General features: G+C 41.0%; 2 protein-coding genes across 2 annotated transcripts in view; one reads left to right on the forward strand and one right to left on the reverse strand.

Moving 5' to 3' along the window:
• LOC100524098 (olfactory receptor 8A1-like) overlaps positions 1-12,954 on the forward strand; it is a 141,033-nt gene that overhangs the window by 41,766 nt on the left and 86,313 nt on the right. The gene's annotated exons all lie outside the window — the stretch shown is intronic.
• On the reverse strand, positions 5,529-12,914 carry LOC100520926 (olfactory receptor 8B8). The gene is made up of 2 exons (XM_084978246.1): positions 9,778-12,914; positions 5,529-9,505 (listed from the first exon to the last, which is right to left on the reverse strand). The coding sequence occupies exon 2, from the start codon at positions 8,474-8,476 to the stop codon at positions 7,538-7,540; it is 939 nt and encodes a 312-aa protein (XP_084834372.1). The 5' UTR covers positions 8,477-9,505; positions 9,778-12,914; the 3' UTR covers positions 5,529-7,537.

The raw sequence follows: 12,954 nt of genomic DNA on the forward strand, positions 1-12,954 counted from the left end.
ACCCATACTTGATAAAACAATTAATTTAAAAAATGCATAGAATCCCCCCCAAAAAAAGAATTTCACACGTGATAATAAATCAAAGAGAAAGCTACTCTTAGAATTCAGAAAAGGATTTTAGAATCCTCAAATGAGCACATCACTGTTCTTTTCAAAACTCTTTGAAAAGAAGGAAATAAGGTTGTATTTCTGCAAAGCCAAAGAAATATTTCACATCATCCCACTGACCTTACAGCTTCAAACATAATGAGTATGGTCTTTAAAAATCATGATTTTTCATATATATTTAATCACATGGAAAGCTGTCTACAGTGTGGCACAGAATGAAAAATAAAGTTACAAAATCATACTTAATATGATCACTTCTGGGAGTTCTTGTTTTGGCTCAGTGGGTTAAGAACCTGACATAGTATCAGTGAGGATATGGGTTCAATCCCTGGCCTTACTTAGTGGGCTAAGGATCTGCCATTGTCATAAGCTGCAGCACAGGTCACAGATGTGAGTCAGATCCCATATTGCCGTGGCTGTGGCTTAGGCCTCAGCTGCATCTCCAATCTGACCCCTAGCCAAAGAACTTCCATATGCCATAGGTGCAGCCATAAAAAAGAAAAAAATATATAATCACATCTGTTTATATGTGTTCATGTGTGTGTATTGTTTCGTAAGCCAATCCAAGCTATCACAACTACATACACACAAATATTCTCAAAGAATATACACCAAAATCCTAAGATTCGTTAGTTATCGCCAGGTGGCAGGATCATGGATTTTTTTTAATCTTTTGTTTACCAATACTTTTACATATTCTTATAACACTCAAGCATTGCTTTTGCAAATTTAAGAAAAATTATTTTTAAAAATTAAGGACAAAATGCTGTGTAATTTAGTATTTTAAGATCTCCCAAGGGATTTGTTCAACATTTATTTAGCACTTTCTGTGTCTGCCAGGCATTAAGCTCTCTACATGTTTAGATCACCCAGCCAAGGTTGGGTATATAATCTCAAAAAAGAATTTTCTGAATATGTTACTTCACAATCCACATTACCACCAGGTCTCACATATGTTTATATTACTGACCCTTTTAGCTCAGTGCATTGAATAAGGAGAAAAATCTTTAGTGTCTCTCCCTTGACATTTCTTTTTGACAAGGTCTTTTTTGTTTGTTTGTTTTTTTGTTTTTTTTTGCCTTTTTGCCATTTCTTGGGCCACTCCTGCGGCATATGGAGGTTCCCAGGCTAGGGGTGGAATAGGAGCTGTAGCCACCGGCCTACACCAGAGCCACAGCAATGCGGGATCTGAGCCGCGTCTGCAACCTACACCACAGCTCATTGGCAACGCCAGAACCTTAACCCACTGAGCAAGGCCAGGGATCGAACCCGAAACCTCATGGTTCCTAGTCGGGTTCGTTAACCACTGCGCCACGATGGGAACTCCCCTGGCAAGATTTTTTTAAGTGAGAGCAAATGTATGGACTTACTCAGCTCAAAGACAGCAAGACCTTCGACTTGGTACAAAGTGCTTATATGTGCATCACTATTTCTTACACATTCTGATTGAGCCTCTGGAAGGCAGTGAGTAATAAGAGTGTGGACCTCAGAGTTGAGCAGTCAAAATTCAATTGACTCCACCGTTTACTATCTGTACAATCTCAGGCAAGTTCCATAACTTCTTTACGCCTCAGTTTACCCATCTGTAAGGCAGAGAGAATTATCTCATCCAGTTTTAGGGAAGACTACATGAGAACTGGCATAATGTAATTGAAACATGAGTCCTTTGAATGTGAAACTCTTGTCCACCTTTATTCTTAAACCATGATTATTGCAAGACACATGAGTGAAGGAGACAAATGAGACAAAAGAGTTGCCTCCTTTGAAGGAGACCAAACTACATGGCATCGGCAAGCAAGTTGTGTGGACAGGCATCTCCCTCCTTTTTTTCCCTCCCACTCCAGGCCTAATTCTTCCTTCCATGTGATCTCACTAGTCATTGATGGGAACCTGGGAAATTGCTGTGTGAACAGGTAAAAAGTGGTGAGAAGGGGACCATAAGTGACACTTGGGGATCATCAGCTTTGGGACACAGGGCACTGACCTCTTCACACAGAACAAGTCTCACTTGTACATGGATAGGTATCCTCCAAGAGCAAACATATAAATAAATACTTTGCAAACATGACTGTTCTCCCACTAAACACCTGCTTGCAGAATTACATTAAATATAGCTCATTTCACCTAGAATTCATGTCTCAGTTTTATTTTTTTTTCTTTTTTTTTGCTTTCTTGGGCCGCTCCCGCAGCATATGGACGTTCCCAGGCTAGGGGTCGAATCGGAGCTGCAGCCACTGTCCTATGCCAGAGCCACAGCAACACAGGATCCGAGCCGCGTCTGCAACCTACACCACAGCTCATGGCAATGCCAGATCCTTAACCCACTGAGCAAGAGCAGGGATCGAACCCGAAACCTCATGGTTCCTAGTCGGATTCGTTAACCACTGCGCCACAACGGGAACTCCCATGTCTCAGTTTTAAACTCCACTTGTCTCTGCATAGAACCATTGCTGGGACAGGTAAAGTGTAGGATGAGCCGGATTGTTTTGTCTGGAAGTACAAAAGTCCTCAAAATGTAATGGAGATATATTAAAAGAAAAAACTTAAGAACTAGTGTGAAGAGGGTCACACTGAACAAATCAGGAACAAATTGAGCATCAAAGTGACTAATGACAGTCATGAATCATATCTCAGATAAAATTAGGATGCATAAGTCCATAATGATATAAATGAATGAATGAATAAGTAAATACATACAGAAGAAAAAAGGTTCTTTCTGATAAAATGCAAACTACCCAACAACAACAAAAAAAAAAACTGAATGGAGTTAGAAAATCTTCATTTTACAACTATCAGAGTAATAAAAAATTCAGGCAAGCATCATTTCACAACTATCAGAGTAATAATTAATTCAGGCAAGCATCATTATTGGATGCTAAAACTAGCATGTGAAAGATTTAAAAGGAACATGACATTTCATACTCTCAAAATATTCCCTACAATTTACTTTTAATTACAAAAGGGGAAAAGTAGTAATCTTCTCTAATACATTACTAAGGAACTTGCAGCGTTTCAAAAACTCTGTATTACCAAATGTCCCGAGAACCAATTCTAAGAGGGTATAGAATATATCCATTTGCGAGAGTAAAGAAAAAAGAAGCTTTGCTTTGAGGAAGTGATGCTGTGCCCTGCAGGGGCAAAGTTAGCAAAGAAGAATCAGGCTGTGGTCTTGGTGGGTTTTTTCCTAAGTATGTTTTTATCTTTTAAGCACAATCATTTGAACTTACAGTTTCCGTTACTCTGGGGAAAATAGGAGCTTCACACACGTATGATTCATTTGTTTATTTTACAAATTTTTCTTCAGTATCTTGTCTGTAGGATATTAGTTAAAATGAGAAGTACAAAATAAAAGCCCAACTGTTAGTATTTTTCAAATTTTCCCTCAAAGCCCTATATTCAGTTGGATAGTGATTTAGAGTTTGCTTAAGATAACCCTTTTACAAAACACCGTACATTTTACCACTTAAAGGAGTGGAAAGTTATGGTTTACAAATTTGAGATAGGGTCTGACTTATATAGATGCCAGGTAGCATGTGCCTAAAATTAGGGATCAGGAGTAAACATAGGAAGAATATAATCAAGCATTGGTGATGGAATATTGGGAACCAAACGTGTTTATCTGTGTGCTGGAAGAGAAGAATGTGTGGCCAGTAGAGTGAGAACAAGGAAACCCCTTTAGTGAATCAACTGCTAAAACCACTAGGAGTTCCATTCTTTCATCCAACACCTATCTGTTAAACACGCCCTCCATATGTGCTGGGCTCTGTGCTAGGTGTGGGGGACATGTCAAAACAGACACCAGGGACTCTGCTCACATAACACCTATAGTCTAATTTGTGGTGGGAGTGGATACAGTAAAGAAAGTGACCAAGGACCCTACATTGTGACTAGCAGTTGATAGGTTGCATGCAGCGTGCTGTGAGAGCACAGAGCAGGGGCATGGAAATCAGTGGAAGGTAGGAGAAAGATACTCCAGAAAGATTACCACAGAGGTAAAGGCTCCAGAGCACCTTCCCTTCCCAGGATTAAAAAGATTGCCAGCAAGATGATTAAGCCAAGGTAGAGCTGTTAAGAAATAAAAGGAGGAGTTCCCGTCGTGGCGCAGTGGTTAACGAATCCGACTAGGAACCATGAGGTTGTGGGTTCGATCCCTGCTCTTGCTCAGTGGGTTAAGGATCCGGCGTTGCCGTGAGCTGTGGTGTAGGTTGCAGACGCGGCTCGGATCCCACGTTGCTGTGGCTCTGGCGTAGGCCGGTGGCTACAGCTCAGATTCCACCCCTAGCCTGGGAACCTCCATATGCCGCGGCAGTGGCCCAAGAAATAGCAACAACAACAACAACAACAACAACAAAGACAAAAGACAAAAAAAAAAAAAGAAAAAAGAAATAAAAGGAGTATATAAGGAAGTAAAAGGAGAGAGAAAACATTGTCAATTTTGTTCCCTCTTTTCTTTTCTTTACCCATCCAGATACTACAAGTAGTTTACAAAGTAAAGGGGGGGAAAGATGTAAAAAGAAGAGACAATAAATAATACAAACACCGTCACGACCAAAATTAAAAGTGAGTTTTCATGAGTGCCACCCTTACCAGTACAGAATCTGGTCAAAGTCAAGATATATTTATGCTGCTAGTGAGAGTGCAAGTTGAGATAAACTTTCAAGAAGGGATTTTGAAATAAAATTCAAGAATCTTGTATAATTCAGTAATCCCCTGTCTACGAAGATATTCTAAGGGGGGTGGGGGGTGCTCAAAGATTTATTGAATGTTCATCAAGAATTATTTATAATTTATAAAAATTAAATAATTACAGCAATAGTAAATTGCTCATTGGATATAATGCATCCATATGGTAGAGTTTTACACAATCATGAAAGTCAAATTGGAGGCAAGAGATCAAAGAAAACCAAATTCTTGCTGTGAGCTCTGTCTTGGAGCACAAACTTTTGTAACCAAGGTTGATGCTCCCTTATTTTCACAGTGTTCCTTTCTCTTTCCCTCTTTTTAGCTACCCATAATCCTTCATATACATGTTTTCTGCTTTTTTATTCATTTATTTATCCAGTAACAACCCCTTATTCTCTCTTCTTCTAAATAACTTTATCAGTAGACACATTTTAAAGCAACTGCTTATATACTTTGAAACCAAAGAAAATATTGCATGCTATGTATGTGTAAGCACTATATACATGCAAAGACTGTCTCACAACATAAATTAGCTAGCAATAATGATGGACCTGGGGGAGGTAAAAGGACCAGAAAATTGGAGTGAAGGGATGTCCTTTCACTGTTTGGTAATTATTTTATTTTATTTTATTTGTCTTTTTTTTGTGCTTCAAGTTTGGTAATAATTTTAAATGCCATGAACATGTACCACTCATTTAATATGCATATATTAATATATAGAGAGAGAATGTAGTAATAATCTTACACAGCATGATCATTTTTCATATAAGCAAGCATGAGCCCAGAAAGATTAAGTGCTGATACTTAGAGAAGAAAATCTAGAAGGGATGGAGATAAATTTTTCTGAGTACCTGGAGTTTAATTTTCTTAATAATCCTGTCAAAAGGGTTTTAAAGATGAAGGCATTGATGCACAGAGATATCAAGTAACATGGTTAAGGTCACATAACTACTGCGTAAAAGATAAGGTTTAAATTTGATTCTACCCTTCGATTCTCTAGTCTCTGCTCTTTCTCAGTCTTTATGGTCCCTCCTGTTCCCTGTCCACTTACCCAGATTCCAGTCCATCCACCTGTTCTATACTGCCTAAAGTACAAGTCTTTCATTCCATGCTTAGTCTTTTGAATTCACCCTTTTGATCTGTACCATCCCAAAGGGCAAAACCGTATATCCCTCCCAACTTCATTTTTCCAAATAGAATTTTCCTAAAGAGAATCTTGTAAGTCAAAAGCATTTTCACAGCATTTCACCTAGTGTTGCTTCACAAAAAAAAAAAAAATGTTTACCACTTACAATTATCTTTTAAACCAAAAGTCAGCTCTTTGTCCATTTACACAGTACCATTAGGCTATGGATTTACAAATTTAAGCTGCACACTCTTCTACCCTTCACTGGAATGTGTGTCAGGGTTCCAAAAGAAAAAAGATGATCACTAAAGCAAAGTAATTGAAAAATATAACAAAGGAACTATTTGTAAGGGTGTAGGCAAAAAAGGTGGTTGAGAGAAACTGCAAAGGGATGATAGGGTTCCCCAGACTAACAAGAGCCAGGAAACTTTACCACATTTTGGCATGAAGAAACAAAGGAGGGAGCAGCTACTATAACCAGGTAGGAAACAGGGCATTCTGTTACTTTATTCCCAGAAGGAATTCCAGGAAATAAATATCACAGTATCACCCACCACCCACCTTCTGATTTCCTCTGCTGATGCTGCCATTGGCCTAACTCAACCAGAAACCAGGAGCCAGGGAGCCCACTGACAGGGTCCTTTAGGGAATGCCTCCCAGGGCATGGAGTAAGGTACAGAGGGGCAGCAAGTTGACCTGAGGAGGCACACAGAGAACACTGCACATAGTCTTTGTCACATGTGGGACCATAACATCAGTGGCCGTTTCCTTTATGACTGGCTGCCCTCTATGCTGACCTAATTACTGGCTTACAACACACAGTTTCCTCTGGTTTTGAAATCGTCTCCAGATCCTCAGCTGACCACTCTGTGCTGCAGCTGTCTCCACTCCTACTTTAAAAGCACAATTTGAAAACAAGGAAATGATTATGTGTCAAATAATTCCCAAATCCCATCCTTTGTAACCCTGAAACATGCTATGGGGCCTTCCACTGAACATTGCCAAACCCCGTAATAGTCCCAAGTCCCCAAAGCTCCACCTGTCTCAGGAGATACCGTGCTTGCTGCTGTCTGGGTCCCAGCACACTTCCCCCGTACACTCTGCAAAATTCTTCAAGAATCTGTCTGGTCATTTAGCCAAGACCATCCCAACAAAATGTTATACCTCCTACCTTCATGCAAAAATGTGATATTTAAAATTAGCCTTTGAGAAGTTGCCTGAAATTTCTGTAGACAGAACCAGACTTTAATGTCTTAGACCAGCTCACATTTGAAATGAAACCTCCCAGGGCCAAGGGAGGAAGAAAGTAAACTGTAGCAGTAATCAGCATCAGAAACTAAGTTTGGAGTCTAGTCACAGTTCTGCTGTTGAGTAACTGAGTGACCTGGGGAAGGTATCTGTGCCTATGTCTCTTCTCAGAAATATGAGATAACCAAATGATCCTTAAGGTCCACTAAATATTAGTATCCTATGGTTTTAAGACTTTTCTTAAATTAAAACTCTTAAAATGAGAAGGACAAACTTGTTTGGGGAAGTGTTGAAATTTCCTCCATGTAACCAGTAAGACCTGAATCATCTATAAAAGGAAAATGAGTCCCTCTCCTAAGTACTGCCCCTTTCTCAGGAGAATGATTTTTTGCTCACGGTTTTCTTCAAAGCAATTTTGACATCCTTATTCCTTAGGCTATAGATTAACGGGTTGAGCATAGGCACCACAGTGGTGTAGAACAAGGAAGATATTTTCCCCTGGTTCATGGGTAAAAGAGAAGAAGGTTTGAGGTACACGAATGCCCCTGAACCAAAGAAAAGAGAAACTGCAATTATGTGGGAAGTACAGGTGCTAAAGGCTTTGAACCTGCCCTCAGTGGAACGAATACAGAGAATGCTAGAGAGGATGAGGGCATAAGAAATGAAGATGGTAACTGTGGGCACACCAATATCAATGCCCACAACCAGGAAAACTACCATCTCATTTACGTAAGTGCTGGTGCAAGAGCGCTTGAGAAGGGGAAGGATGTCACACATATAGTGGTCAATCATATTGTTGTCACAGAAGGTGAGTCTCACCATGCATGCTGTGTGGGCCATAGCGCCAGCAAATCCCATCCCATAGACACCCAGCAAAAGAAGTAAGCAGACCTGAGGAGACATAATGGCCATGTACACCAGTGGTTTACAGATGGCGACATAGCGGTCATACGCCATTGCTGACAGGATAAAGGACTCCGAAACGACAAAGAAAAGAAAGAAAAAGAGCTGAGTCATACAGCCTGCGTAGGAGATGATGTTCTTCTTTGAGACAAAACTCATCAGCATTTTGGGAGTGATAACAGTAGAATAGCAGAAATCTATGAAGGACAAGTTATAGAGGAAAAAGTACATGGGGGTGTGCAAGTGAGAATTGAGTCCAATCAGCATGATCAGACCCAGATTCCCCACCACCGTGACCACATAGAAACCTAGAAACAGGAAGAAGAGGGGGACCTGCAGTTCCAGCTGGTTGGTTAAGCCTGCGAGGATAAACTCTGCCACGGAAGAGTTCTCAGCTACCATTCTCATTTAAGGCATTCTGTGGGAACAAGGGAAAAGAGCCACTTAGAGGGAGAAAGAGAGACTACTGCTGCCCTCCCTGTCACCTCCCTGTTCGTTAGAAATATTTGGGACTTGAGCAGGAGAGCCTTTCTGAAAGACTATGAGTCTATTCTCACAACAGTGACCTGCCTCTGGAGCATCATCTGGAGGTCAGACTTGCCTCCAAGGTGAGGGAGCGTGCAGCTGGGAAGAAGGGACCCAAGGATGGGCTCAGGAGTCCTCCAGATCTTTACTTTGGTCCATTTATTGTGTCCTTCCAACTCCAGTGTCTACTCAAGTTTACAATGACAGAGGCCAGTCTCTGGGGACAGTCCTCTGAGAGGATGAAGCCATCCTACCTGTGCCAAAGTGTCTACCTAATGGTCAACTTGCACAGACCAGAAAAGGGAAGTGGTCCTTCCCTAAGCCTTTACTACCTGAGGTTGGAGACTTATGAAAAGTTCAGCCCAGATTTAGTTACTCACCTCCTTCAGCCTGAAGCTTCAGCTGTGTCCTTTTGGATCCAACTCTTTCTTACCCTCAGTTGTTCAGACAGAAAAATGGCTATGGTGCTAATACAAATGAAGTAAATAAGAACAGACCCATTTAGTCCCTGTTCTGTTTGGGAGGATCAGAGCCTGAACTGCCTTTGAATTCTTTCTTAACTGAAGAATGTGATGTCTGATTGAGGCTTTACCCTGAGGCTTTTTTCTAGCTTATGAAAAGGAGACAGCATCCTTGCCTGTAATCAGTGTCAGGTGGTGACAGGAGACTGAGCAGTTTTATTCTGGGTTTAGAGATCTAGGGACCTGATTAGAAATAAAAAGCCAGAGGTTCCCCTGGGTCCACAGCCCTAAAAATTAACTTTAAAATGAAGGAACTTTTGCTTATACCCTTAATAATATTTAAATGGGATTTTACAAACATTATTTGTTCAGTTAACATCTACTCAGTAAAAGGCAAAAATAATTTAGCATTTATTCAGCATTTTTCATATATGTATAACAAATACTCTTCCTGTCCTAGCACTTAAATGCTGACCTCAGCATGCCAAGACCCAAAGCATTTTACATTTAATACTTTAATTCTCCTCCAAATCCTATGAACTGAGCTTTATCACACCCTTTTTAAAACTTTTTGTTTGTTTATTTATTTTGTCTTAGGGCTGTACCAGCAGCATATGGAGGTTCCCAGGCTAGGGGTCAAATCAGAGCTGTAGCCACCGGCCTACGCCAGAGCCACAGCAATGCGGGATCTGAGCTGCCTCTGCGACCTACACCATAGCTCACAGCAATGCCAGATCCTTAATTCACTGAGCAAGGCCAGGGATCGAACCCACATCCTCATGGATTCTAGTCAGGTTCGTTAACCACTGAGCCACAACAGGGACTCCCTTATCACTCCCATTTTAGAGATGAATTATTTTCCTAGATGTTACAAAAGTTTTATGAACTTTAGGTCCATCTACATCCAAAGTTGTTGTTCTTAATAATTGCATTTAAAATCTCCCTGTTGGGAGTTCCCGTCCTGGCGCAGTGGTTAACGAATCCGACTAGGAACCATGAGGTTGCGGGTTCGATCCCTGCCCTTGCTCTGCGGGTTAAGGCTCTGGCGTTGCCATGAGCTGTGGTGTAGGCTGTAGATGCGGCTCGGACCCAGTGTTGCTGTGGCTCTGGTGTAGGCCAGCGGCTACAGCTCTGATTTGACCCCTAGCCTGAGAACCTCCATATGCCGCAGGAGCGGCCCAAGAAATGGCAAAAAGACAAAAACAAACAAACAAAAAATAAATAAATAAATAAAATCTCCCTGTAGTAGATAATGAAATGTATAAAGCCTTACCTTCAAGGCTCTGACATTCTCTGGGAAAAGACAACATAAAACATAACTAAAACTACATATCCAAAAAAAGTAATAAGATAAAAATTTATTTATTAAAAATCAAATGCTGTGCAAATTTAGAGGAGGACATTCCACACACCACTTACATTTCAGTTTATCAAAGGAATTACACAATATCTAGTCCAAGAAAAACAAACCTTCCATCTCTTGGAATTTGAACTTAATAGTAAAGAACAATCTCCATCAGTTAAGAATAGTTTTTTCCAAAATTGGTAAATTACTGGAATTGTCCTTGATTTCCCCTGTCCTCCATCCTCTCAGGTCTCTTTCAGGCTTCTGGTACCCTAAATCTGACCCTGAGGCCTTGTGGCTTGATTCCACCTTTACCCCCACTGAATCCACTAACATTTGTTACTTGTTGCTTGTTTTGTTCTTTTCCTAACTTCCCTCTCTCATGACAAAAGTTATTTCTCTGTAACCCAGTCTCTTAGAGTCTTCTTGAGCTCAGTGACAGGTAATTCATACTTTTGTGGCCTCACAGATAAATCTTCTACTCCTGTGGTTCACAAAACTAGCTGTACAAATGAATTAGATAAGTATATCCTTATTAAAGTACATACCTTGCTGGTCCAGTCCAGACATATAAATCGGAACCCCTAGGGGTAGGACTTTATGATCTGTTTTCTCTTCTAAATCTCCCCTGGTGATCTGGATATTTAGCCAGGTTTGGGATACCCTTGATCTATTCTTCCCCCACCCCACACCCCAGACCATTTAGACAGGAAAATTGAGACCCAGCCAGTCACAGAGCTAGTTGGCAGTAGAGTTGGAATAAAACATGGGTCTAACCTCTGCAACTGAAGAGATTCTCCAACTTATCCAGAAGAAGCCCACCTTGTCTTTAGTTTGATGAAATGTAGTTTGTGCAAGTAAAGAACATTATTGGACAGCAGGTCTAGATCAACAACCGAGGTTCATACTGGGGAGAAGCTTGAATGTCAGGACAGGAAATATGTATGCATTGTGAATTCATGGAACATTTTGAGCAAGAGAATGAATGACATGATCAGATGTGCTTAGAAAAACCAATTAGTCTAATGAGCTATTGAATGTCAATGACTTGAGGCCACGGTCCGTCCGGGTACTGTGTTTCATCTTACAGTCCAGACCAGATACCTTAACTCAGGACACAACAATAAGATAAGGGACAAGGGATAGACTTTCAGAATAAATAACAGGCAAATGGAGCAAAAGAACTTTCTAAGTTTTTTAGCACATTAGGAATCATATAATGTGGGCCTTGCCCTATAATTTGGTGTCCTCTACCCTCTACTCTGAACATTTTTACAAGGCCCTGAGTTCAGGGACCATCACCAAACTCTCTGTGCTGGACACCTTTTATGCCTCATTTCATATTGTTCAGCCTATGCTTTTAGCCTCTGCTGTTGCTGTGGCAGCTGGCTGCATGCAGTTGTAACCAAACAATAGTTCCTCAGCTGCACTGTTTGCATATGCCCTGCTTTTCAGCCCTAAGATGTCTGCCACCACATGTGGAATGCCTGTGGGAATCTGCTCAGCTGTTCTGGTATATGGGCAAACCTGGAAGTGTAAAGGAGTTAACATGTGGTGGGAGCTGATGGATAAATGCTCCCCTCTTCTGTGTTTCTGGTGGTTCATTCCTCATAGTATCTCATAGGGCCTCAGAGGGACTAATCCTAAATCTCTGACTAAGGTAAACAGCCCAGTACCACACCCTTGGGTTGGCTTTCTGTCCTGTTCTGTTTCACTCTTCCTTTCCCTGAGATCATTTCCAAAAATAAACTGCCTACACACAAATCTTTGTTTCCAGCATGGATTTTTGTGGGAACCTCAGCTAAAATACTCTGAAAACAGTCTTTGGATCAGCTCTGACCAAAATGTTTCTTATTCCACTGGGGAGGAAGCAGCCCCTCCCAAAGCTGTTTAATTCCAGGTTAAGAAACTAAATATGAATCATGTACTTGATAAAGTACCTGAAATTCTGTATCATGGAGATTTTGAGTATGTTCTATCAAAATGCCAAAATTTCAGAATGAGTAGGAACTCGAATCATTATAAGGTCATGCCCTCATGAGGATAAGCCAAAAAATCCTACACTGCCTTGTCCTTAGATCTGCTGCCACTGTCCTCACAACATATCCCCATCTGTGTGAACATCCTCATCCTTCCAGGAACATGAGGGATGGGCACTAGGTTAATTCAGTTTGTATCTTTAAACCAAATGTAGAACCTGGCTTGCAACAACTCACCGAATATTCACTAATCTCAGATTCTCAGTATCTTCATCTGCAAAATGGGGTGATGATAGTAATTAATGGGGCTGTTATGAGAGTTAAATTAAACCATATAAGGAGTTCCCATCATGGCTCAGCGGTAACGAATCCAACTAATATCCATGAGGATGCGGATTCGATCCCTGGCTTCAATCAGTGGGTTAAGGACCTGGCATTGCCATGAGCTGTGGTGTAGGTCGCAGATGCGGCTCGGGTCTGGTATCGCTATGGCTGTGGTGTAGGCCAGCAGCTACAGCTCCGATTGGACCCCTGGCCTGGGAACTTCCACATGCCAAGGGTGCAGCCCTAAAAAGC

This window comes from Sus scrofa, chromosome 9, assembly GCF_054392235.1.
Source record: "Sus scrofa isolate SSC_HxYL_T2T_F1_AM1 chromosome 9, Sscrofa_HxYL_maternal_Yorkshire_Landrace_v2.0, whole genome shotgun sequence".
Classification (NCBI taxonomy): domain Eukaryota; kingdom Metazoa; phylum Chordata; class Mammalia; order Artiodactyla; family Suidae; genus Sus; species Sus scrofa.

Bases quoted from the DNA above. Each gene is read 5' to 3' on its own strand.
- LOC100520926 (XM_084978246.1), bottom strand. From the start codon at position 8,476: ATGAGAATGGTAGCTGAGAACTCTTCCGTGGCAGAGTTTATCCTCGCA.